This window comes from Globicephala melas, chromosome 7, assembly GCF_963455315.2.
Source record: "Globicephala melas chromosome 7, mGloMel1.2, whole genome shotgun sequence".
Lineage (NCBI taxonomy): Eukaryota > Metazoa > Chordata > Mammalia > Artiodactyla > Delphinidae > Globicephala > Globicephala melas.
Window position 1 is genome coordinate 16,468,967 of NC_083320.1, and position 23,490 is coordinate 16,492,456.

A 23,490-nucleotide genomic window follows, 5' to 3' on the forward strand; every position below is an offset into this window, starting at 1 on the left:
TAAGTATACACACATGTTCATTTGTGAGAAGGGAAATCAGTTCACCAGCATTCACCCTAAACGCTTGACAGTCTTAATGCTGATTTGCTTTTCATTCCTTAGTGTTATGCTTGTTCCTTCGGACACCACGGCCAACTTTTACACCCTACGGAGAAGCCATCGAGAGATCTGAAAAATAAGTACTCTACTGAGATGAGAAATGAATAGCGCAGGGCTAGCAAAGGTTCTGGATGAGCTTCTAAATTGTCTAGTTGTCACTCCAGCTGGCTGAATGAATGGCTGTCTCCTCAGAGGAGCCAGAAGAGACTCTATAGGGTCCAGTTTGCAACTAAACATCAACAAAAAGATCCAGACAAGCTTCTATCAAAGCTTCACTCACCCCATACTGATGTCTTTAAAGAGTTTTTTCCTTTAAACACGGGGAAAACCAAGAGCCGTGCTGCAGGACTAATCCTGCATTGAGAGATCTTAAATCTGCAGAGACTATTAAAACACCTGTCCCTGCTGTACAGAGCCTTCTCTGAAACTCTGTCCGTGTGCTGTTTTCATGCTGGTGTACAGCAAGAGAGCATTTTCTGTGTATCCTTCAGGTAGACTCGTGAGGATTTCTTTTAGGTTTTACACTTTAAATCTGTCAAGATAAAAAAAAAAAATCTGTCAAGATAGGCATACCTTACGTAGCTATTTCTATGAGTATTAAAAATATATTTTTAATGGATCGTCCCCCTCTGTCTACCTTTCACCCCCAAGACACACACAGGCGGGCGCACACACACAGGCGGGTGCACACACACGCGCGCACGCACACACAAATGTTTTCCTCCTTGGCTTGGGCCAGAAGAATGGAAAAGTTTCCATTGGTTGCCCCAAAACTGCAGTAACAGAAACAGAGAGATGGTGCCACACATCACTTGCCTCGTGAATACCGTGGCTTTCATTGGGAAAGGTCACTAATGATTTTGGTCGCACATGTGAAGATTGGTACCCCAGAGTGCTGGAATCTAGCTGAACAGTCAGTCGAATGGCTGCCAGTATAGACCCATAGCTGAAGAAACAGCTCTGACATGAAACTCCTTCTTTCCCTGTTCTGATAGATTGGTCAGCCCACCCGCGAGGAGCTCTGCTGTGGCTCTCCTGTGCTTTATGACAAAGCACCAGAGCTACTCTCTAAAACATAATCTATCTAAAATAGCTTACGGGGAAAATGGTAGGGATTTGCCACCCTTCTTGGAAGGGAAGGGGAGAGGAAGAACAAGAGGAAGGGTGGGCCACTCCTTTTCGCCTGGCATCTTCTACAGGATAATCTATGTATATGAATGTCTCAGGCAGTTTGGTCAAAAAGCCTCTTTGATGAAAGCTGGGGGGTAGCGAATTTACAAGTTTCTTATCTGGGAACCTTTTGTCGGTGGTGTGTGCATACAAACACAACCTCAGTGTGTAGCTTCAGCTGCGCAGCGGGTGCTAAATAGGGACCCGCCTCCAGCAAGTTTGCTGTGTGTAACAGGCTTGGATAAGACCCATCCATTGGAACAAGCACTGAAAGGGGCAAGCTCACAGTGGCTCCCTGGAGAGTTGGTGTTGTCTAGGTAAGGTACTGCAAGCTGTGAGTCTGCCTCCTGAATCCCACCCCCCCTTTTCTAAAAAAACACACACACACATAATAAGTGTGTATTTTGAGCATAATAGCGTGAAGGTGGATGAGAGCACAGCTTCCTCCATGTCCCTTTATCAAAGCCAGGGCAAACATATAAACAGGCCAGGGATTTTGAATACGCAACTAGCTGAAAGCTTAATCAAGTGTTCCTTCCCCTCTCCAAGATAATCAAGGACTTTTTTTTATATATATATGAAAGTTTCAGGTTATCCTAAGCGTTGCTGGCGGAGCCCTTACTTGCATTGAAACCCACTGAATTCGATCCCGATTCTACAGGGCTTCAGGAGAGCAAGGTTTTAGGAAACTTTCTAGGAGGATGCTTTTGGAGGCTTGGGAGTTCTTGTTGCTAACGTCAGCGGTCCCCAACCTTTTTTGGCACCAGGAACCGGTTTCGTGGAAGACAATTTTTCCACAGGGGATTGCGGGGGAGGGATGATTCAGGAGGTAATGTGAGCGATGATGGGAAGCAGCAGATGAAGCTTCGCTTGCTAGCCCGCCGCCCACCTCCTGTTGTGTGGCCCGGTTCCTAACAGGCCGCGGACCTGTAGCGGGGACCAGACCCTGGGGTTGGGGACCCCCTGGCTAACATCATCTCATTTTCCCCATTTAAAATAGGGGTAGGATTGCCATTACAGTATGTAATCAGGACACTTCTTGCTTTGTTTTCCATTGAAAGCAAGAAGTACAAATACAGCAGAATCTTGCCGTACGAACATTGAGTGTCTTTATAACCAGAACAGTGGTCATAGTTTTTAAAAAGCATAAGTTATCTTTACAGCCCTCCTTGTATACATCAATGCTGATTAGTCAACTCATTAAGGTGTGGCTCTAAGAGGCTGGTAATATATTTAAGGAATCTTGATATAATGTAAAAGTGTACTGTTTGGGGAGATAGATAGATGGGAAGCATCTCACTGTTAACTCTTCAAGGGTATAACCTTAACTGTATGAGTTCTTTGGACGATGGCTTTCACTCTTTCTCTTTTCTTCCTTCCTTCCTATTTTAGAACACACACGAAATAACATTCATAAAACTGCTCATAGTATAATGGAGCCCTGCTCCAACATCTTTCTTAGAGACCGCGCTGTGGGACTATGTCTGGGTGAAATGTTGTTCTAATGAGGTCCTTCCGATACTTACAGATTGATTCCTGGTTGGAGCTAGCAATACTGAATTTTACCCTTCAGCAAGTTGTGTTAGAAAGGCCCCAGTGAGATGCTGTGAACCTCCTAGTTTTAAAAATAATCAGGTCCTAAAACAGTTATAACTTTCCTAATGCTTTCCTTGTTATTCTTTATGACTACAAAAGTCATCTTGGATTCTCAAGCACAGACCCAGTTGGAGACACCTATTGGCCTTAATAACATTTTAAAACTTCACATCTCGGTTGTTCTCAGCCTCAGTCTTATAATGCCTTTAGGAGTTTAAACTCTGGCACGTACGGTTTAGTTTCTAGCTGATACTCCCAAATTAAAAAAAAATATGAATTCTTTGGTTGGCAGTTCCCAAGCTTAAAATTCCTTCTCATAAATGATGCTCTTTTTTTTTTAACCTCTATCATAGCTTTCAAAAGAATTGCCAAAAAGATAGTTTCAGATAGGAGGGCTGCAAGAATACCATTTCATTGCTACATTTTTTGAGAGCGTAGCATGTGGTGACTGTTTATATATGAAGCATTTTTAAAACATGCTGGTTGTAATTTAACCCCAAGGTCTCTGTATTTCTACCCTCCCCTTACCGGTCACTTCTTTGTGCTTGTCTATATAGCCAGCAAGAAACTGAACGAGAAAGGTTTGGCTACACATAAAACGAAGGCTTCCTTAGGTAGTATTAAACCCCAGTTCCTCAGCATGCTATGGTTGGTGGATATTGTCCCCTGAGTATGATTCTCTGTGTTCAGAACTTTCCCAGACTTCCATATAGTGAAACCAAACTGAGAATAAAATGGAGAGCCTCAGTACTTCACCTGATTGGTCTACTTCCTGTTTCTCTCTCTGTCTCTCTTTCTACTTGTGACCTTCTACTTCACCATCCATGGCCATCACTTCTCAGTATTTAGCCATTGTTCTTTCAGCCAAGCAGCATTTGGACTTGGAAAAGTTCCGAGTAGCATACAACACATAGATTTGCAACCAGAATTGTATTGGCATGTTTCCTCTGCCTACCTCATCCTGTCAGGGATCATCTGTAGCCTATAATTTCATGCTCCACTTTATTCTTTGTCACATATTTTTCATCTCTGTTTTTTTTCTCTTTTCTGCCTATGTGTTTCAAAATGCAATAACAGAAAGAAAGATGAGTTACTAAAAAGTAATTTCAAAGATAAAAATAACAATGGGTGGTGAAAAATGCTTACCATTTATGGAGCTTATATACTCAATTTAGGGTCGCCATGACTTTATTTTTGAGCAGCTCATGAGGTCTTTTAAAATAACCATTTGGAAGAATAGGTATCCTGTTCCAACTGTATATGTGATGGGGAATTGGATGGCTCAGGAAATGACTAATGGGACTCTGGACCTTTCTGTCTTTAAGTCATCTTCTTGTATCTGAACTGCATCATAAGTGGTCCAAGGCCTGACCATCTGGCAGCCACTGAATGGCTATGGTAATGGAATTGGTCTCAGTCCAGGTCTTAGTCGACAGGTGTTCACATCATAAGTGACACTAATTGACTTCCTATCTTTCAACTTGGAAGACAGTGGACTGTCGCTGAGACAGTGATGGGGAAGGAGTTATTCATGACATATTCAGGCTCCACTGAAAGCCAAGAAATTCAGTACCTTGAGCTGGCACCAACCTGGCACCTTGCAAATATTGTACTTGTCTCTTACGGGTTCCATTAACCTCAGAAATAAAAAATAAGAATCTAATTGCAATAGATTTGCCATAACTCAGAATGGCGAATGCTGTCTTTCTGAGGTTACATGAGCCTCATGTGTTGAGGCTTTTTCTCTTTATTTTGTATTAGAGTAAGTAGGTGCCTCCTATGAAAATTTTATATAAGGATGAAAAAAAGAAATTGGATTCTTGGCCTGTATGATGGTATCAGTCAGGCTATCTGCTTTTATTTTGTGATTTTTTTCTTTGTTTGTTTTGGGGTTGATTACCAGGTCACTTCTTCACAGCAGATGATGTGGATGCTACCCTTTGATGGAGAATTTAATAAGGCTATCTTAAATGCCCTTGTGAAATGGAAACCAATGTGAAGAAGTAACTTTGAGGCTTTCATTAGCATAAATTTCAAAGCATAGAATTCAAGGGGCTTCATCTAACACATACCCTTTTCTGTGGTTCCAGGTATCTGAATCATAATTTATTCACTGTCACTGGGGCCATGACCTGAGGGTGACTTGGCCTGACTTGGAGGAGATTATTAGTGTTATTTGTATTAGCGTTATTAATATTTTGTTCCTTGAATTTTCCTAGGTTTATCTAAGGGCTTTTTTTGTAAACTACGCAGACAGTTTGGATATCCCTGTAGCAAGCGGCAAAGCCATACTCCTGAATTAGTTATCACACTTAAAAGTCAAGATGACAGCAGCCTCAGTGGATCTATTTATTTAAGCAGACAGCCTCTTTTAGCAGAATGATCAATGCCTTACCTCTTTCTGAAAGGCTTTTCAGGCACAGGAAATCGTCAAGCATCTGATAGAGAGTAATGAACAAGGCTTTTTATTGGTCAGTTTCTGGAGTAGGCTTTTAAGCATTTCTGCCTGTAAATGTAGAAACCTGAGTGTGAAAGTAAAAGGCAAGAGCAAAGATTTACTGGGTGCATCTATCATCCTGGCTTTTAGAGTCTTTGTGATTAATACATCTTTAATTGGGGACTGATCTAGATGCCTTGGATGTCAGAAAGCTAAATGTTACAGCATTGTCTCATTGGTTCCTAACACAGCAGGACGATTAGCAGCTGTCTGAGTAACAAAAGAACCTGAAGCCCACAGCACAGCTTTTATTTTCCAGATTTGGAATGCCTGAAGCTCTCCAGTGGAGCTGACAGCTAAGGGAACAGAAGCCTTCGTTCACAGCAGCTAATCCTTTTCCGCTCTCTGTGCTGTACTTCTGCTCAATAGGAGAAAACTTTTCCTTGACACCATCCTTCATATTGCAGATTAATTTCAGAGGGCATTGTCGGTCATGGAGGGGACTATATTGCCTAGGGCTCTTCATTCTAAGCAAGACACATAAAACAATTTCAGCTGAGAGTTTATACAAGATACTTTCCAACACACTGAGGCGCAATGAGAAGATTCATCTTCCTAGAGGCGTTCAGAGGAAACATATTTATTTAATTTTTTTCTGTTGTTGCTAGATTTACCCTGTTCTCTTATCTTAAAAAGGCTGTCTTGCTCAGACAAATTCTTACAAATCGCCTTCCAGTGGAAAGACTTGTTTTCCTGTTTGCCTCAAACTGGCATTCTTACTTAACAGGAAATACACACTGCATCCTGCCATGTTTCTGTTGGCAAGTGTTGGACTACCCTTGTCAGAACCTGCCAACAGATTTCTTAGTAAGCAAATAGAAAGTAAAACAAGCAGCTCTCAGACGAAACAGAAGACACAATTGTATTGCATCAGAGACACTCGGGTTCCCCCTAAGTCATTCCCAGTTAATTCTGGGGGGTGTGGCCTTGGTTTCACTTTGAGACATCACTCTCTTGTAATTCTACACTAATGGAGTGGCTATCCATGTAGGAATGCTAATTCAAGAGAGTTATTTTGAAAAGAAAAACAGGCATTTAAAGAATGCATTTTCTTTACTGTGGAAAGCAGCAATTGCTGTATGGCTCAGGTATTAAATATAGCGATTAAATAGTTATAAAAAAGCCATAATTTGCAAAAATGGGCATCTTTCATGGCACTTTCAGAATTTTTACCCCAGAGGGTTAACTAAAAATTGCGAATGGGTCTTTCTATTATTAATTTTAGTATTCCATCTTTTATACTCTTAGCTAACACTTTTATTTGTTCTTTAACCTTTTTATTGAAAAATATATACACATACAGAAAAATAGACAAGACAAATGTATCGTCCATGAATTATTGCAAAACAAACATCTCTGTGACCAGCAACCAGGTCGAAGAATAGAAGAACATTGCCAACCTTCCAGAAGCCTGCCTGCCTTTTGCCCCCCACTTCTTCCTGAACTCCAAATACTATTATTTTATTTTGTAATTAAATTTTCAGTTTCAGGTGATTCTCTTATTAGCTCTGTAGGTAGTTCTGAGATGATTCATCACCAAAGCTTTGCACTTTGTCTGTTAACGGGGATCATGTCTAATTTATCTCTGGATTTCTGGCAACCAACGATGTACATAGATGGCCCTGAACCTAACATACAGCAGACCTAACATTTGCTCTGTTACTGATGCAGCTGATGCTGTGGAAGAAGAGGCCATTTAGCCTTCAAATCTCTAATTTCTTATCAGTGAAAGAAGGGGAGAGACTAGAGGCTTTTACAGATCAGTGGTTGAAAATGTGGGCTCTAGGACCTGACCTTTGAATTCATCACTTACAAGCTATAACTTGGGGCGAATTGTTCAAACTTTCTTTACCTTGTTTTTCTAATCTGTAAAATGGAAATAATAATAGTACGTTGCCTCAGAGGATATTTGTGAGGATTATATGAATTAATCCACGCAAGAGGTTGAAAACAATGCTTGGCTCTTACTAGTTACTCCATAACGCTAGTTGAGTGTGTGTGTTTACAGACATGTGATATGGAGAGAGGGTCACATACATACTTTTGAGTCAGGCAGACTTGGGTTTAAAAATCTCATTTTATAGCTTTGGTCAAATCATTTCATTTCCTTGTGCTGCAGGAGTTTCCAAATAGAAAATCAAAGGTGCTAATGATAACTGTGGACTTGAGAGTTGCGAGGGTTAAATGATGTTAAGTGTGTGGAAGTGCCTTGCAGAGGAGGCCAAAAGCATATTTTTGCTCATTTGCCCATTCTTCCCTGTTTAGCTCTGATTCACGTGGCCCAAGTCTTTACCTGCATGAGCTGTCAGCTATTCAATGAAGACTAAACTCTTTTCTAAAAAGAAAACTAAACCAAGCCATTTTGAGAACACTGCTGTCTTTTCCCATTTCCCATTAAAGCAAGCTCAGCTGAATCCTTCTGCCCAACATTTCGTGATTCTGCAGAATTCAGTCACTGATAGAAGATCTGGGGCTGTGCTTGTGTCTCGTGTCCCTGCAAAGCTGCACAGTCTGTTCCTGGCATTGTTGACCCCCAGGGCAGCACTCGGCCAGTGTCTCACAAACAAGTGGCTCTCCGCTCGCTGTGGGTGCCCAGGAGCTGGAGTTTCCAAGAGGGAGACCATTCAGGCAGCTTTCAAGTGCAGCTCAATCTTCTGCAGGCCACGGTACTCCTACACTTTATTTTAGTTAGTTATTGTATGAAGATGTTATTGCAGCTCTTCCTCGACTTATAACGGGGTTACTCCCCAATAAACTCACTGTAAGTTGAAAATACATTGAATACACCTAACCTATCAAACATCATAGCTTAGCCTCGCCCACCTCAGATGTGCTCAGAACACTTAGGTCGGGCAGAGATCATCTAACACAAAGCCTATTTTATAATAAAGTGTTGAATTTATTGAATACTGAAAGTGAAAATCAGAACGATTTTCTGAGGACGTCTGCTAGCCCGGGAAAAGATCAAAATTCGAAATTCGAAGTACAGTTTCGACTGAATTCGCATTGTTTTCACGCTATCATAAAGTCGAAAAATAGCAAGTCGAACAACAGTCATCGTAAGTCTCGGACCATCTGTAGATGAAGATGCTCCTTTTTTCCCTGAATGGCTCCACTTTACCTGAATGGGCCGCTGTCACCCCAAATGTCAGTTAGCAGGTTAACACGATAGAAAATTGTTTCCTGCTCAAGTCACATCCAGTTGGTGGCGAAGAGGGGGAGGGTCTATGGGGAGCTTCCAAGATGGACCCTGAGCACCAGCATGGAGCTGGCAGACTGTGGGTTAGAGAGGATGGAGAGCCCAAGGGAGCTATTTATGTGATAGATCTAGAAGGGGAGTCACTACTTCAACCCACACCCAGAACTCAGGGATGTGAACCATCCTACATGTGAAGAGATCTAGGAAATGTGGACCTTGTCTAAGCAGCTCCACCCCAGAAACACTTATGGGAGGGGAACTCCCATTTTTGGGCAGTTAGCCACAGAGGCCTATCCCAAGACCTTCAACTTCTGTATGCAAACACTTAATGTAAAGGCTAAGAATTGCATCGCATTCCTTTATTTAAAATGTGGGTGATAGCTCTCTGTAAAGAATTTGCCTGAGATAATCTGCCATCCATTTCTCTGCAGAAATAAGAGTCTGAGTTAAACGCTTTGTAAAGTCTTGCTGTTGGATCACTTAGTTAAAGCACCATTAATGTCCCCAGAACAGATTCTGTCCCTCACTGGAAGCACAGGTCTGTTGTATCTTTTGGTAAATGTTACTGTACCCTGCTTTATGTTATAGTATTTGTTTAAAATAGATGCTGTATGTACTGACCTTGGAAATCATTTTATGGGAAAAAAAGTGCATCCCTCATACATTTTAAGTATAAGCTTAATATTAATATTTCCATATTTCAATATAAATGAACTTGATTTAATTCAGTCTCCTGAAGACTTTAGTTGAGAATCTGGCTCCACGTCTCTTGTTGAATAGGAAAAAAATTCCATATCAATTTTAGAATAATCAGGTTTTTCCATACCTTTTGTCTGTTTGTTTTAGAAACAATTTCACTTCTTGACTATGAGAAAATGTGCTTAGGTACTTATTAATGGTACAGTAGCTAAAAGCTGTGGGGTGCAGAGCTGAGTTCTTACATCAGTGATGTATTCAGGGAGGGTGGATAGGGATTGAGTCTTTTAATGATTTTTATCTAAGGATTAGCAGAGGGCTAATCCAGCTGATTGATCGAATGTAGCGCAAACAAGATCGTGCGTCTAGGAAAGCACTCTGTGCACTGTTGAGTGCTATGAACTACTGCAATATCATCGTAAAAAATAAAAGTTGCTCAGTGGTGTTTGGTGCCTTACGTAATACAAAGCTCAGAGGAAGAATCCTGTCCTCCCTTTGGTGGGATGTGGAAGACAGCCATTCATATTAGCACCCGAGTTCTTAGCATCTCTGCGATGGCAAAACCCTTAATCACAAGGATATCATTAGTGCTCTGAAGCATTTAATTTTGATGCTTGACAGCATTTTAAAATGCACCAACCTTTGATAAAGAGCAAATCAGAGCTGTGGCGTTGAAATGAGAAAGAAAGGGGGAACAAAAACCACCTTAAGCTCCAAATAATTCAATCTCAGTATGCTATTTGCATTAAGCAGAGCTATGTATAAACTGTAGGTTTATTTTTCCTATCAGGGAAAGACCCCTTAAGTAAACATCGCCTCTTTAAATTCAGATCTTGGGGAGGGAAACAAAACTCTGCTGAGGTTAAAGACGTCTTCCCTCCAAACGATGGGCTTGAGAACCACAGGCGTCCTTGGCTTTAGGTTTCTTAAGGTCCATAAAGGGCCATTTTCACACTTCCCTGTCCACAGGCTGGAGACCTTTTGTTGCATCTGTTTATTTCCTGCCTTATTCCTTTCTCCCCGCTAATTTGAGCCAGTAATGAAATGCAGTGGGTAGGTCCCCCAAACTCTTTATAATTCAACGCTTGTGATGCAGGACCCAAGAAGACAGTTTTACAGCCCACAAGTGAAGGACTATAGTGACTCCTTCCTCCCTTTCTTTTCTCCATGTCTCTTTTTCTCTTCATCCTATTGGGGTGTCACAAGGACCAAACTGCTGCAGTAAAATGACGTGTAGGTGTTTGATGGCAAGTCATTGAGGAAGTGAATAAAAGAAAATTGCAGCATTCACATCGGTGGGGAGCGGTTAGAACTGCTGAGCTTTGAACCAAAGAAGGTGAAATTTACCATTTTCCGAAAAGGAGCCACCTCTGTTTGACATCAAAGCATCTCCTGTAATTGTTCATTGTGAGACTCACGACTGTTGGAAAGTCATGATGGAGCCCCGAATCTAGGCTATTTGTTTATCCAAAACACACATAGAGATAAAACCCACCTGGGCCTTCGGGATGCGCCGTGGTCTGCTCTCAAACCAAAAGTAATCACAGGTACGTGGCCAATGCGGATTCTACGGAGAAAGCATTCTCAGTTTCTTGAGGGTATGTATTATTTTGAATACAGAATTATTTGATGGGGAGAGAATTTCTCTTTGCTTCCTAGTGGAAAGCTCAGATCATTCAGCCTCAAGCTTCGGTAAAAGTTTCCTTTTATCCTCTTGAGTTTTTGCTCCATCTTTAAAAAGTGATATTTTCCTACCATTTTACTTGTTTCCAGTGGGTGCGTGGAAAGACAGTCTGTTTCACACACTTAATCTTGCTGTCCCTACCCTGACTGCAGAGGGCACTGTACTTGGTTACCCTGACACTTCAACAATGATGTTCTTTCCGTGGGATTTCAAGGATATATGTGGTATTAAGGGCTGCCCCTGGTGGTGACGGTGCTTATGCTAGTGAGTCTTTAGAGATAACTCTGCTATTGTCAAACTGGGGGGCTGCTTGGGGCTCTTTCTGGATTTAGGATTCTAACTGGAAGGGAATCTCAACACCACTCACCTTTGTGTTAGGGCATCCGGAAAACTATTTGCATATGCCCTCCAGATACAGAGGAGAAATACCGAACATATTGTCAACGCCCTCATCCAGGGAAAGAGAAGTTTCTCAAAATGCTATATGTAACAGGTGCAGTGAAAACTAGTTTTAATGTTAACTTACTTTTTTTTTTTTTTTTTTTTTTGCGGTACGCGGGCCTCTCACTGTTGTGGCCTCTCCCGTTGCGGAGCACAGGCTCCGGACGCGCAGGCTCAGCGGCCATGGCTCACGGGCCCAGCCGCTCCGGGGCATGTGGGATCTTCCTGGACCAGGGCACGAACCCGTGTCCCCTGCATCGGCAGGCAGACTCTCAACCACTGCGCCACCAGGGAAGCCCTTAGCTTACTTTTGAATGACATTTTACAGCCTGTGTGTTCGACAGAAGTTCAGAAGCGCCAAAAAAGCCTTAGGAAACAGAGACTCCATTTAAAATTAGAATTGTCATTTGCTTCACTCCTGACTGTCAATATCTCAGTTAACCTAAATAGCAACACCAAACCCACAAAAGGCCATCTGAAACAGGTGCAGATATAAAGTTGTTTTAGGGATGACTTACTTCTGATACTTTATATTTAGAAAACATCTTGCCGGCTACAAAGAGTTTTTTTAGATCTGTTTAAACGTTTAGTTCACCTTTATTCATTCGACAAATTTATTGAGCACCCACTATATGCCAGACAAGATCTTGAATAGCGGGCATATAGAGATAAGTCTTGTGCTTATAGGTTGTACATTCTAATAGCCTACATGCTTGTATCTGAAAGGAGGGTGTTTTACAGATGGGAGAATGGAGGCAAGGAAACTTGTCCAAGATGGCAACCAGTAAATTTCAAACCTGGATTTTTATCCAAAATCCTTTTTAAATTCATTGAGTTTTTCCCATCAAATTAGTAAAATGAAGACTACTCCGCATGGCTAAGGATGCTTTTTCATCTTTACTTCATTTCATGTGTCCTAGATGAGCCCTCTGCCCCCACAGAACCAAGGGGCTAGTGATTTCCTGAACTTTCCAGTCACATGTGCAGCAGTGCAGCTCTGATCAGCCATCCTCTCCCCTTTCTGCTTCTTGTTTGCCCCAACAAATCAGTCTGGACCACACTTCCCCAACCTTAGTCCAAATCCTCCATGGTTCTTTGTGTAATCCACAATGCACTCCTCCACATTCTGGCTTCTTATCCCAGTTACTGTCTGTTTAGTCAAGTACTGTTTAAGTTTTAAAACATAAATGCCTGTTTAGCTCTACTTTAAGTTATCCTCAAGCAAAGGCTTAAAGGACATTTGTAGAATGATTGAATGATGATTGATGTGTCAGCATGATTTGTAAGTGAAAAGAAGAGGAAATGGAGGCCACGTTTTAGATTCAAAACTACTGAAATCCCCTTGAGAGTAATAGGAAAAGGTGGTCTCAGACATCTGCATCTCAGGACAGTGAAAATTCTGCTCTAAAAATTTGAAAATTAAGGGCTGATTTGAATTAAATCACAAATCTTTCTTTAGAAAGTACCCTTTAGGAGTTCTTGCCTTTGTGATTTTTGCATCCATCCGTCATGATTCTCTAACCACACTGCTGTCCGCTAGCACGACCAGCTCTTCTGGTTGTGTGTTATGTCAAAATTCTAGCCATTAAAGGAAGGCTGCTTATGTCCAGGGGCACAAAATTTCCTTAAAGCAAACATCTCTTTTATGAAGGAAGTCTGTGGGTAGGGAGGAATGCCTTTCAGTCTAAGATGTGTCCTTTTCCTATAATGAGCGTACCTACATCAACCCTCAGCTTCCTCCCAGCTTCTCTCACTCTTCTGCAAGTGTATTACGTGTCTGAAGACACGGCATAATGAGGAAGTCTCTTACTTCTCCCCATTGCCATGATAAAACTAGGATAAGAAGCTTAGCAGGAACTGTTTCTTGAGTTCTAGAAAATGGATTCTCTGGGTTGACACTAAAGAGTGTCTTCTCTGTCAGACTATTAAAAAATTCTCTGTCTTCTTTTTTTTTTTTCAGTTAAGAGACTAAAGGGATAAGATGGCACTTAATTGGATACCAAAGATTGTATTTAATTTAGCTTCGTTTGCCCGTTTCCCTCTTTGCCGTGTTCCATTGGTGCTCATTAAGTTTGTGGTTAGTGGATGCGTCAGTACGGAGGAAGAGCCAGTCTCCATAAGGTTTGGGAACGTAAACTGGGAGGCAAGCAGGACCTTTCTTCTGCTTGGTCTTTTTATGTGGACCAAAATTCCCGGTATGATGAGAAGCCTTCTTTTGAACTAAGGCACTGATTTGTCAAAGCTCCTATTAAACCATGTATCTGGGACGAGTGTTCAGTCTGTTTTTTTATTAGTCTTTTATCTCCTCTTCTAATTCTGTTGGCAAAGGGCAGAGCCCTGAGGTACTGGGACTCAGGATCCAAAACACTTCTAAACCGAGTAGGGTTTGGCCGTGTTTACCAAAGTGTGGGAACATACCAATGGTGGCATCAGAGATGATTTTAGGGGAGACCCAGATGGGACATTATGTAATACTGAGTTGCTCTGTGTGAAAGTTAGTTCCTTTTCCATTCTCTCTCAGTTCTGATTTCTCTAAGGTCAGAATCTCAAATTGGTGTCAGGATTATCCTTAATGCTTCTCTAACACTGGCTAATCTCTTTTTCTTGGCAAAGCATAGAGAGGCAAGAGCATTTATGCAATTTTTTTACATTGTATTCATTATACTATTATTACGTATTCTTTAATGTATATATTATTTTTATTTGTATGGTTACCTGCCATTGATTGCACGTGATAACTCTAGAGGGAAGTTTTCTTTTGAGAAATAAAGTATGTCATCTTAAGAAAATTGTTATTTAAATCATAATCCAAGAGGGACGTGGTAGCAATTACTTGGGTGGCATGAGAAGACTGATGCTTGGGAACCACTGGGGGAGGGAAATGATTGAGAAATGCCATTGCCAAATGCCTCCTCTAGCCAGACGAGCCGCAGGCTGGCACACAAGGCACGATGGTGGCTTCTAGATGTAGAGCTGTAGGCTGTATTGGAAGCAGGGTAGGAAAGGCGAGGAAAGAACCCTTATGCGGCTTGTAACATGGAGGGCATCTTCTCTCCAAAGTGGCAGTGTGGCAAAGCCCAGTTTTTCCCACACTGGTGCTTTTCTTGCCAAAGAAGTTAAGAAGCTCTTCTCCAGGGGGAGGAATAACTGCCCTATTGACTATAACGCGCATCCCCGTTTTAGGTCCGATTCTCAATCTCACTTGGTCATGGGTTGCTTTTGTCACTATGGCCTGATAAAAATGCTCTTCTGAAAAAGAGCTGTTTGGAAAGAATTCAGACTTTACAGCCACACAGCATCATACTTTGTATAAATTACAATGATTTATTCTCCTTTCCTCTTTCATCTCATTTTCCTCCGTTTTTATAACAGCTGAGTAAGCATGCACTCTCGGTTTATTTTTTCACGTTCGTGCCTATGCATTTTCCAAGTAGGGCTGCATTAGGAATATCCGATTAGTTAACACGATGATATTGTTAACTGCCTGTCTGAGATTTTGTGAGCCCTCGGTGGAGCTCATATGCCCTTTGAATGACCACAGAAGCACCGCCGCTCCAACTCCCGAAGTGGGAATCAGGTTCATTTCCCACATGCAATAATTTAGGGATAACCCAACCAGAGAGAAACCGTCTTAGTTCATCAGTGCGCTCACTCCAAGGGCAGCCGGGCAATTCTTTCCCGAGACATCTGTCTGATCAGGATCTGATCCAGAACATTTCTGAGCGTAAGTTCATTTTATAACTTTATGATTTTCCTCCCTCCTGCTTTCTTTCTAACAGCCTCACTTTTCTATTTCATTTCCCAATCCTGAACGTGAGAGTTGGGAGAGCCCCTTTTTATGGAGTGGATGCTAAAGTGCTCTGTTAGGCCGTATATTTATTAACTGGAGTGAAATGGCTTTTCACAGCCAGGCAACCTTCCTAGCCTCCTTGCTACCTCTATATTTAAGAAAGTCACTCCTTGCATTGTGCTGGACAATGGCTCTGTGTCAACCAGTAAGGAAAGAGAGAGAAGGCTTCCCTGGTGGCGCAGTGGTTGAGAATCTGCCTGCCGATGCAGGGGACACGGGTTCGAGCCCTGGTCTGGGAAGATCCCACATGCCGCGGAGCAACTAGGCCCGTGAACCACAACTGCTGAGCCTGTGCGTCTGGAGCCTGTGCTCCGCAACAAGAGAGGCCACGACAGTGAGAGGCCCGCGCACCGCGATGAAGAGCGGCCCCCGCTTGCCACAACTAGAGAAAGCCCTCGCACAGAAACGAAGACCCAACACAGCCAAAAATAAAAATAAATTAATTAAAAAGAAGGCTCAACATTAAAAAAAAAGAGAGAGAGAGAGAGAGAGAATGTGGGGGGCTGCAGGGGAGCCTTGACACAGCTAATGAGTGCATTTCCGGTTCTCATTATCCACAGGTGTTCCGTGGCTTTCATGTGTCTGCTGCGCGTCTCTCTGTTCACTCAGTTTGCTATTACTAACATGTGGGTTGCCTTTGATGGAGGATGTATTTATTTTCTGTATCGAAATTTTACTTGTGTTTATGCCTGAGATCCAATCTGGAATAGCTTTGGGGGCGGGGGTGGGAGGAGAAGGAGAAATAGGGAAGAGAGTGTGTGTGTGTGTGTGCATGTGTGTGCGCGTGCGCGTGTGTGTTACCATCTCAAGGCACCCCTAACAGAGATGCCAGGCTGTCAGATGGTTCCCTCCAAGAGGTGCTCTCTGCTGGATTAGCTTTAGCAGGAAGATTCCCTTGTGTGACATGTAACTTTGGTGTATCTAGTTGCATCTCTTGCCACCAGCATACCTGTCAGATGTGATCAGAGGGTTTGCAGCTAGTCCCATTCCATTTTCAGATAATTTATTTTACTTTTTCTCTTTTTCTTCCTCTGAGTTAGGATTTGGCAGTTGTATGTGCCGGGAAAGTGCAGGAGGATAGCCCAGCACTACTCTGTTGTTCCTCAGTGGCCGCTTTTGGACGTTTGTTTTCATATATATTCACAATTTGAGAATGAATACAAATATACATTCCATTAAGGAAAACCTCTGATCTCTGGTTCTATAGCAGCTTGGTTAGATAAGATCACAGATTTCGTGGACGCTCCCTCTTCTTCCTGGAGACGGCACATTTGTGCCATTGTTGGTCACCGCAGAGCTTGATAGCGGCTGGCTGGAGATGCGACCACCACAGTGGAGAAGCAAGGGTTAGGTGGCCTGGGTTGATAAAAGTTTCTGCTCCCCAACCCTGATAATACAGCTGGTGGAGGACGGCTTTTGTGTCTTTCTCAGTGGAAAGAAGAAGGTTTGCTACTCAGCAGGCAAAAGCAATATTTCATCTCTTGTAAAAGAGTTGCAAAATGCCATATATGTCCAGAGAGACTATCATGGCTTTATTTGTGTTCTTCATTATTTGCCTGGTTGTGTTCAAACTGGAAACTCTTACTGTAATTAAGCAATGCTTTTATTTATATTGGAAAGTATGTACATTGTTTGCCTTCTGGCATTCCCTGCAGTACCCTTGGAAGAGTTGCAGAGTCTCTTGTCTAAAATTAAAGACCAATAACACGACACTCAATTCTTTGGAGGTGGTATGAGATGCAGTTTCTCTGAGCTTAAGAGGAGATTTTCCAAAGGTTTTCATGGCTTGCAAAAAAATAAACAAGCAGATAGCATTCTCTATACCTACGGCCTTTCTGAGGAGTGGCTGCAGGTGCTGTAGAGGTGATACTGTAAGGCCTGTGGACTTACCAGACCACTTCAGAGATTGTCTTTTTAAGACAAACCATATACAAGAAAATATTGGAAAGAACCGTAAAATGGTATATGCTTTTGTACTAGGGAAGAGGAAAACAGGGATTTGTCAGAAGACAAGACAATCCTTCACAGTTTTCTAAAATAAGATGGTATTATTGACTGATGCCACCAATTTTTCCCCCTAAAGTAAGATATCTTTTCTTTTCCCCACTAGCACCCTCATCCATTGCTTTGGTCCAGGCTAAAGAAGTTACAAGATACAGTGTTGCTCTGGCTTGGCTGGAACCAGACCGGCCCAATGGGGTGATCTTGGAGTATGAAGTCAAGTATTATGAGAAGGTATTACTTGAATAAGCAAGGTTCTTCTCCTTTCTTCCCCCCAACCCCTCCTTCCTTCCCTCCTTCCTTCTCTCTATAGTTTTGGTCAGTTATAAGTCCTGGAATTCTAGGAAATCTCAAAACCAAATGCATTTTCTTCCCAATCAAATCCAATTATGAATTTTATGTATTAAGTTGCTAATCTTAAAAAAGAGAAAAAACACATTATGTTCTAATATAACTGTATTTTTTCTTTCTAGTCCTGCAAATCAAGATAGCTAAGCTAAGAATGTCTTATCTATAAACCTTCTATCAGGAAGAGTGAATCATAAAAGTTGAACTAATGATCTGTTTAAGTAGATCACTGCTATTCAGAATCAAGGTGTGGATTTTGATGACTTTTAATAGAAAATCAAGGAAAGAAAATTACATTCTTCAGCCTCTTAAAGTTATAGAAAGACGTCATGTTTTACAAATAACTTGTCTCTTAAAGGACAGCATTCTGAAGAGAGTTATTTGCATTCAAGGTTGTCTAGAAAATGAACAATTGTCTCTTTCTTTTTAAAGGTAATCACTTATTGGCTTCCTTATTAAAAGCAGAAAGGGGACAGGATTTTTTTTTTTTTTTTTTGAAACCAGATTATAACATTTTTGACATTTTCTAGAATGGAAAATAGAAAAAGAAAAGGGACCTTCTTGCAGTAGTTATTTCTGTGAAATTGCTGGGTGTGGAGTGAGAAAAGCCATCAACCATCATCTAATGTCCTTTTCAAAAAAAAGATTACGGGTAAAGATCTGGATATGGTCAGTGTCAATAGCGATCATACCTGAACTCCACATTTCTTTCAACATCTAAGTAACAATAGTACTTCTAACATTGAACTGAATATAGTGTTTAGAGTTTATCAATCTCCATTTACTTTCAACCTCTGAATGGACTGGCTTGGCTGCCTTAATACTGTATCGGAGTAAGTGGGAGATTTATTTTGCCACCTTCCCTAATTTTATTCTCTCGTAATGTAGGATCAGAATGAACGAAGCTATCGGATCGTTAGGACGGCTGCCAGGAACACGGATATCAAAGGCCTGAACCCTCTGACTTCCTATGTTTTCCACGTCCGAGCCAGGACAGCAGCTGGCTACGGAGATTTCAGCGAGCCCCTGGAGGTCACAACCAACACAGGTAACGAGTTCTGAGATTCTTTGTACAATCCAGGGCAAATCCCATTATGGTGAACGAAGAAGCTATACAGATTTTTGGTTAGGCAAACATTTTGTTGCAAAGGCTATTTCTTGAAACTAGATAACCAGTGTCCGTAACTTAGCACACCTCTTGCTATTTAGAGAAGAACATTTTTCATAACGGTATCTGATCTGTCTTTTCATATGATTGAAAAATGTCTATCTTTCTCCTGTGTTGAGCCTTCCGTAAACCATGAAAACTGGGATGGCCAAACTGACTAATGGACAGTTGCATAACTATCTTACGTTAAGCTAAGGAGTTTTCTCCCTGGGAAGATTAGAGAAGGTACCAATTTTTTTTTTTTTCTCTCCTATGTATTTCTAGGAATCTGTTCAAATCAAGTCAGATCAGTTTTTTTAAAAGCCCCTCTAGACAACTACATCAATCTTTCAACATTGTGAGTTGGACCAACTGGATGATTGAATCAAAATGTTAATAGAGGGCATACCTATGAATAAGCAATTTACATAAGACATCTCCCCTCCATAATTAACAAACCAAAATTGAGCCTACTGGATAAGGAGCTGGTGGGGCAGAATTTCCTACATTAATTCTAGAAAGTAATTTTATTCACAAATTATTAAATAGAATATGAATGAAAAAAGAAAGAAAGTACTCTAGAATAAAATCTGAAGGGGTTTGACATCCTTTGTGATTATCCTGGAAGGCTTCAAGGAGGAAGTGGCTTTTGAGCTGGGCAATAATAGACAGGTTTTTTATAGATGGGGTGTGAGGATGCAGTGAAGAGGTCATTCAAAACTGCTTGTCCTTTTGGCAATTTCCAGGTGTCTTTCTCACTAAGGAATTCATCAGATCCTTAAGTAAGAGTTTGGGCTGAGACTAGAAAGGAAGAGAAGAAAAAGCAATGAGTGGAAATGTTTACCATAGGATTTAATAAGAGTCTTCTGGTTGGAGTTCTTCATACAATTATAAAAAAGAATGTCTTTGTCTCATTAAGGCTGTCTTAGAAGATGCTGTTGTGTGAATACTTAACGTAGAGCAAAATAGGCTGTGAGCATTTCAAATGGCTTCAGAGAGTTGAAACTTGTGACAGTCAGAAGTTCTAGCGCTTAGGACCTTGCCCAAGGTGATCCTTAACTGTCTTTGCCAGTGCCTTCCCGGATCATTGGAGACGGGGCCAACTCCACCGTCCTGCTGGTCTCCGTCTCCGGCAGCGCGGTGCTCGTGGTTATTCTCATCGCCGCTTTTGTCATCAGCAGGAGGTAAGCACTTAAGCCACTCACTGCCCCTGACCCCCTTCCCAGTTTTTATGAGGGAGCTTTTTGTCTCCTCCACACAAAGCTGAGGCTTTTGATTAGCATCATAAACATGGCATTTGCAGCACAAACTCCCTCCTCTTTGCTTTGATCTCCCCACCCCGCTGCTAGAGCTTCCGCCTGGACCCTGGTGGCAGCCCTCACCACTGAGAGTCCTGGAAAGACCCAACTGATTGCAGGAAACTAAGCTGAAAAGCAGGCCATCGGGAACTTTCTAGATATTCTAGGCTGTAAGGTGTTACATTTATACCTCTCTTAAGCCTGAACTGACTGCCAAAGGCCAAAAAAAAAAAGCCATATAAAACAGACCTCACATTTGAGCTCTATTTGTCAACTGTGTTACTTCACCTCTTCGAGTCATTGTTTCCTTTTTGTAAAATAGGGATAATAAAATATCTGCCTCTAAGAGTTATTGACAGGAGAGTTTTGATAGGCAAAGTAGATCATCTGTCACACAGAGAGTACTTCAACATGATATTCGTTCATAACAGTAACCAAAGCAAGGAAGTGGGCATTCCATCTTCCCTTAGGAAAAGCCATCGACATTTCCAGAGAGTATCCTTTGAGCACTTCGTGGGCATGGCATTGTTCTTGGAAATGGATCTAAAACAGCAATTACTTATTCTATGAGAGTTTACACTCTAACTTGATACTTGGAAAACAGTCTAGAAAAGAGAGGCATAGAAAGAGCTTGACAGCATATTCTTGTGTGTGTGTGTGTGTGTGTGTTACAATAAAACTTTATTTACAAAAACAGGTGGTGAGCTGGATTTGGCTGAGGGCCATACTTTGCCAACCCCTGAGCTTGAAAGCATATTCTTTTGATCCAGTTTTTCTTATTATCATTGCCTCCATCAATTATTAACACTGCCTGGAGCTTCCAGAAGAATGGGGGGGAGGGGGTTTGAGGGGGCAGCTGCTCATCGTCAACGTGTGTCCACATCTAGGTCCCCTTTGTCTCACGTGTGAGAATCTCCCCTTCTCCAACCTTCACGCCCCCACCCCCACCCCCCATGCCATCAACTGTTTTACAAGATGGGGCTTTTAAGAAAAAAGCAGAACCCGGGCATGTCAAAATGATCCTCTTAAATATAAATCTTTTCATGTCATAGAAGAGGAAACTGATACTCAGAAAGCTATAGTCCTTGTCTGGAGTCACTATATTGCTTTAGTGGTAGATCTGTTACTGGACCCCCAGTAGCCGTGCTTGGATCTCAGGCCACTGTCTGTTGCACTGTCTTCTCCTGGCTCATCAGTTGATGAGCTTATTGATGTCACAGCATAGCCTCTGGCTATTTCCACTGACCTGGGCAAACCACCATGATTTTCTCTCACTTTGTGGTACATTATAATTAAGGTGATGACCATATATCTTAGTTTGCCTGGATGGTTTCAGTTGTCACCCGTATTTATTAATATCATGTCTCTGCTCTCACTCTGCAGAATGTCCTGGTATATAGAGATCAATCATGATCCCTCTCGCACAGTACAGCACAACTCCTTATTGTGTGTGGGCACCTCCATTTGTCATCGTGTGTGTTCTTTTTGGTGCAAAGTCTGTTTGATTAGAGCAGTGAATTTCGTCTTGAAGGAGTTAAACCCACCACAAACACTCACCCCTGTTGCTGTAATACACACACACAAACATACATCTAGACATGCCCACTGTACCCTATATAATAGTACAGCTCAGGCTTCGGAAACTTCAACTTGGCCTGAACAGAACCTGAATTCCCAGAGTTCTTTCCTTTCCTGGCGTTTGATTTTGGAAGTCAATCAGGATGGACCTCTTTCTTATTCATCGTCATTTGACTTTGTGCCTGTACACATGCCAGGCTCATAAACACATGGAAACTATAGGCATTCATCTATATCCATCTGATAGCCAAGAGGAGGGAGTGGGATGAGGATTGTATAGAAATTACATGGGCTTTTGCTTTCGTTATTACGTATTTCTGCATTTGAAATTTTTACAGTGTATTATAAACAACTTGTGTCATCAGAAAATAAAGTTGTTGAAAAGTCTAAAACTAAGGAAAAAATTACTAATAACTGCCACTGCAAGAAATCTTTGACTGAAATCCAGTACCCCAGAATGTTCAGAACCATTTGAGAGAACGCTTGTTCACAGAAAGTGGGTCTCGTCTCGAATCTCAACCAGGATATTGGTTGGAAGAATTCTCTAGTTGTAGTCTGGCTTTCCTTTAGAGTTACTGTTTTTGTTTATTTTTTGTATTTTAAGTTATCCTAAATACAGCAGTCAGACAGGAGTAATTAGAAATAAGTCACCTCGTTTTAAGTTTTTTTTCAGATTTTTTTTTGACAAAAGAAAAAAGAAAAGCAGATGAAAATGTAATACAGGAAGACAAGTTTATTAAAAGCTGTAGCTATAGAAAATAGCATCGCAAGCTTGATGACTTAATTTCCTTTCTGCTTTTTTTTATTGATCACTTTATTATATAAGGCAGGATTGATCGGATTTCCAATTATGAGTCCCCACCTTAGAGAACTGTGCCTGTCAAGTTACCCAGCCATGATCTTGTCCCTTCTCCCCCATTAAAAAAAAAAAATGTTACTTCCCAAGGCTGATAAACACTGCTTGGTGATTGGTCCTCAATGGATCACTTCTTAGAAAATGAAATGTCAACCCCTTGGCCTCCTATTGATTCTTCTTTAGTGTCGGACATAAAGCTGTCACGGAAAGGCTGCCTGGAGCCAGGTAGCTGACAGGCTTTGCAGCGGCCGATGCACACTCAGCTGATTCTTCTCCGCAAGCAGGTTGTGTGCTCTGTCATAACGGACCGCAGATGTTTAAATGGGACAAGAACAGGTGAGAAGAGAAGAGACAGGTAGTGCAGACAAAAGTCTGGTCCATGCTTTTAGTGAGAGTACAAATGAAAGATGGTAAATGGTACCCCTAAAATCATCTCACCACCCTGCAGCCAGCCATCTGGAAGAGCGACAGATGAAACATCCTAGCCTGGAAAATGATGCGGCTGCTTCTTGCCTCTTAGAGCCATGGGTAGTCGATGGCAGAATGGATGCGAGGGACGGACCCCTTATAGGGTGATTCCCTACACTGCTGATGACATGGGAGATTGTTTTAAGAGGTAGATGGGCAGAGATCCACACAGTGAGAAGAGTTTCAGTCCTTCCTATTACTTCAAAGGACAATCTGTTTGCTAATTTGTCATTTAAGAACGAGGAAATGCCCTCAGGCTCACAGCTAGTATCTTGCTGGATTTTTTTTTTTTTTACAGCAATTGTTTATTTTATTATATTTACTTTATATGGAGAAATATGAGCTTTAGGCAAGTCAGAGTCATCTTTAATTTTTCCAATGAGAAGATCCACTTTTTTCTTTTGACCAGCTTGGAAGTGTAAACATTTGTGGATCTCAGTGACAGAATGAAATACCTAAATTTATACATTTTATTTATATATTTAAAATAATCTACAGAATACATTGACTTAGATTTATTGTATGTTTTTACCATCCACATTATGTTGAGGAAATTAACTTA

The 23,490-nt window shown here is 41.5% G+C and overlaps 1 protein-coding gene across 2 annotated transcripts in view; it reads left to right on the forward strand.

Moving 5' to 3' along the window:
- EPHA4 (EPH receptor A4) overlaps nucleotides 1–23,490 on the forward strand; it is a 143,724-nt gene that overhangs the window by 88,877 nt on the left and 31,357 nt on the right. For both annotated transcript variants that reach the window (XM_060301787.1, XM_060301786.1), the window contains exons 6-8: nucleotides 17,343–17,467; nucleotides 18,470–18,629; nucleotides 19,801–19,912. In XM_060301787.1, the coding sequence (XP_060157770.1) occupies nucleotides 17,343–17,467; nucleotides 18,470–18,629; nucleotides 19,801–19,912 (397 nt within the window). The remainder of the gene's footprint in view (nucleotides 1–17,342; nucleotides 17,468–18,469; nucleotides 18,630–19,800; nucleotides 19,913–23,490) is intronic.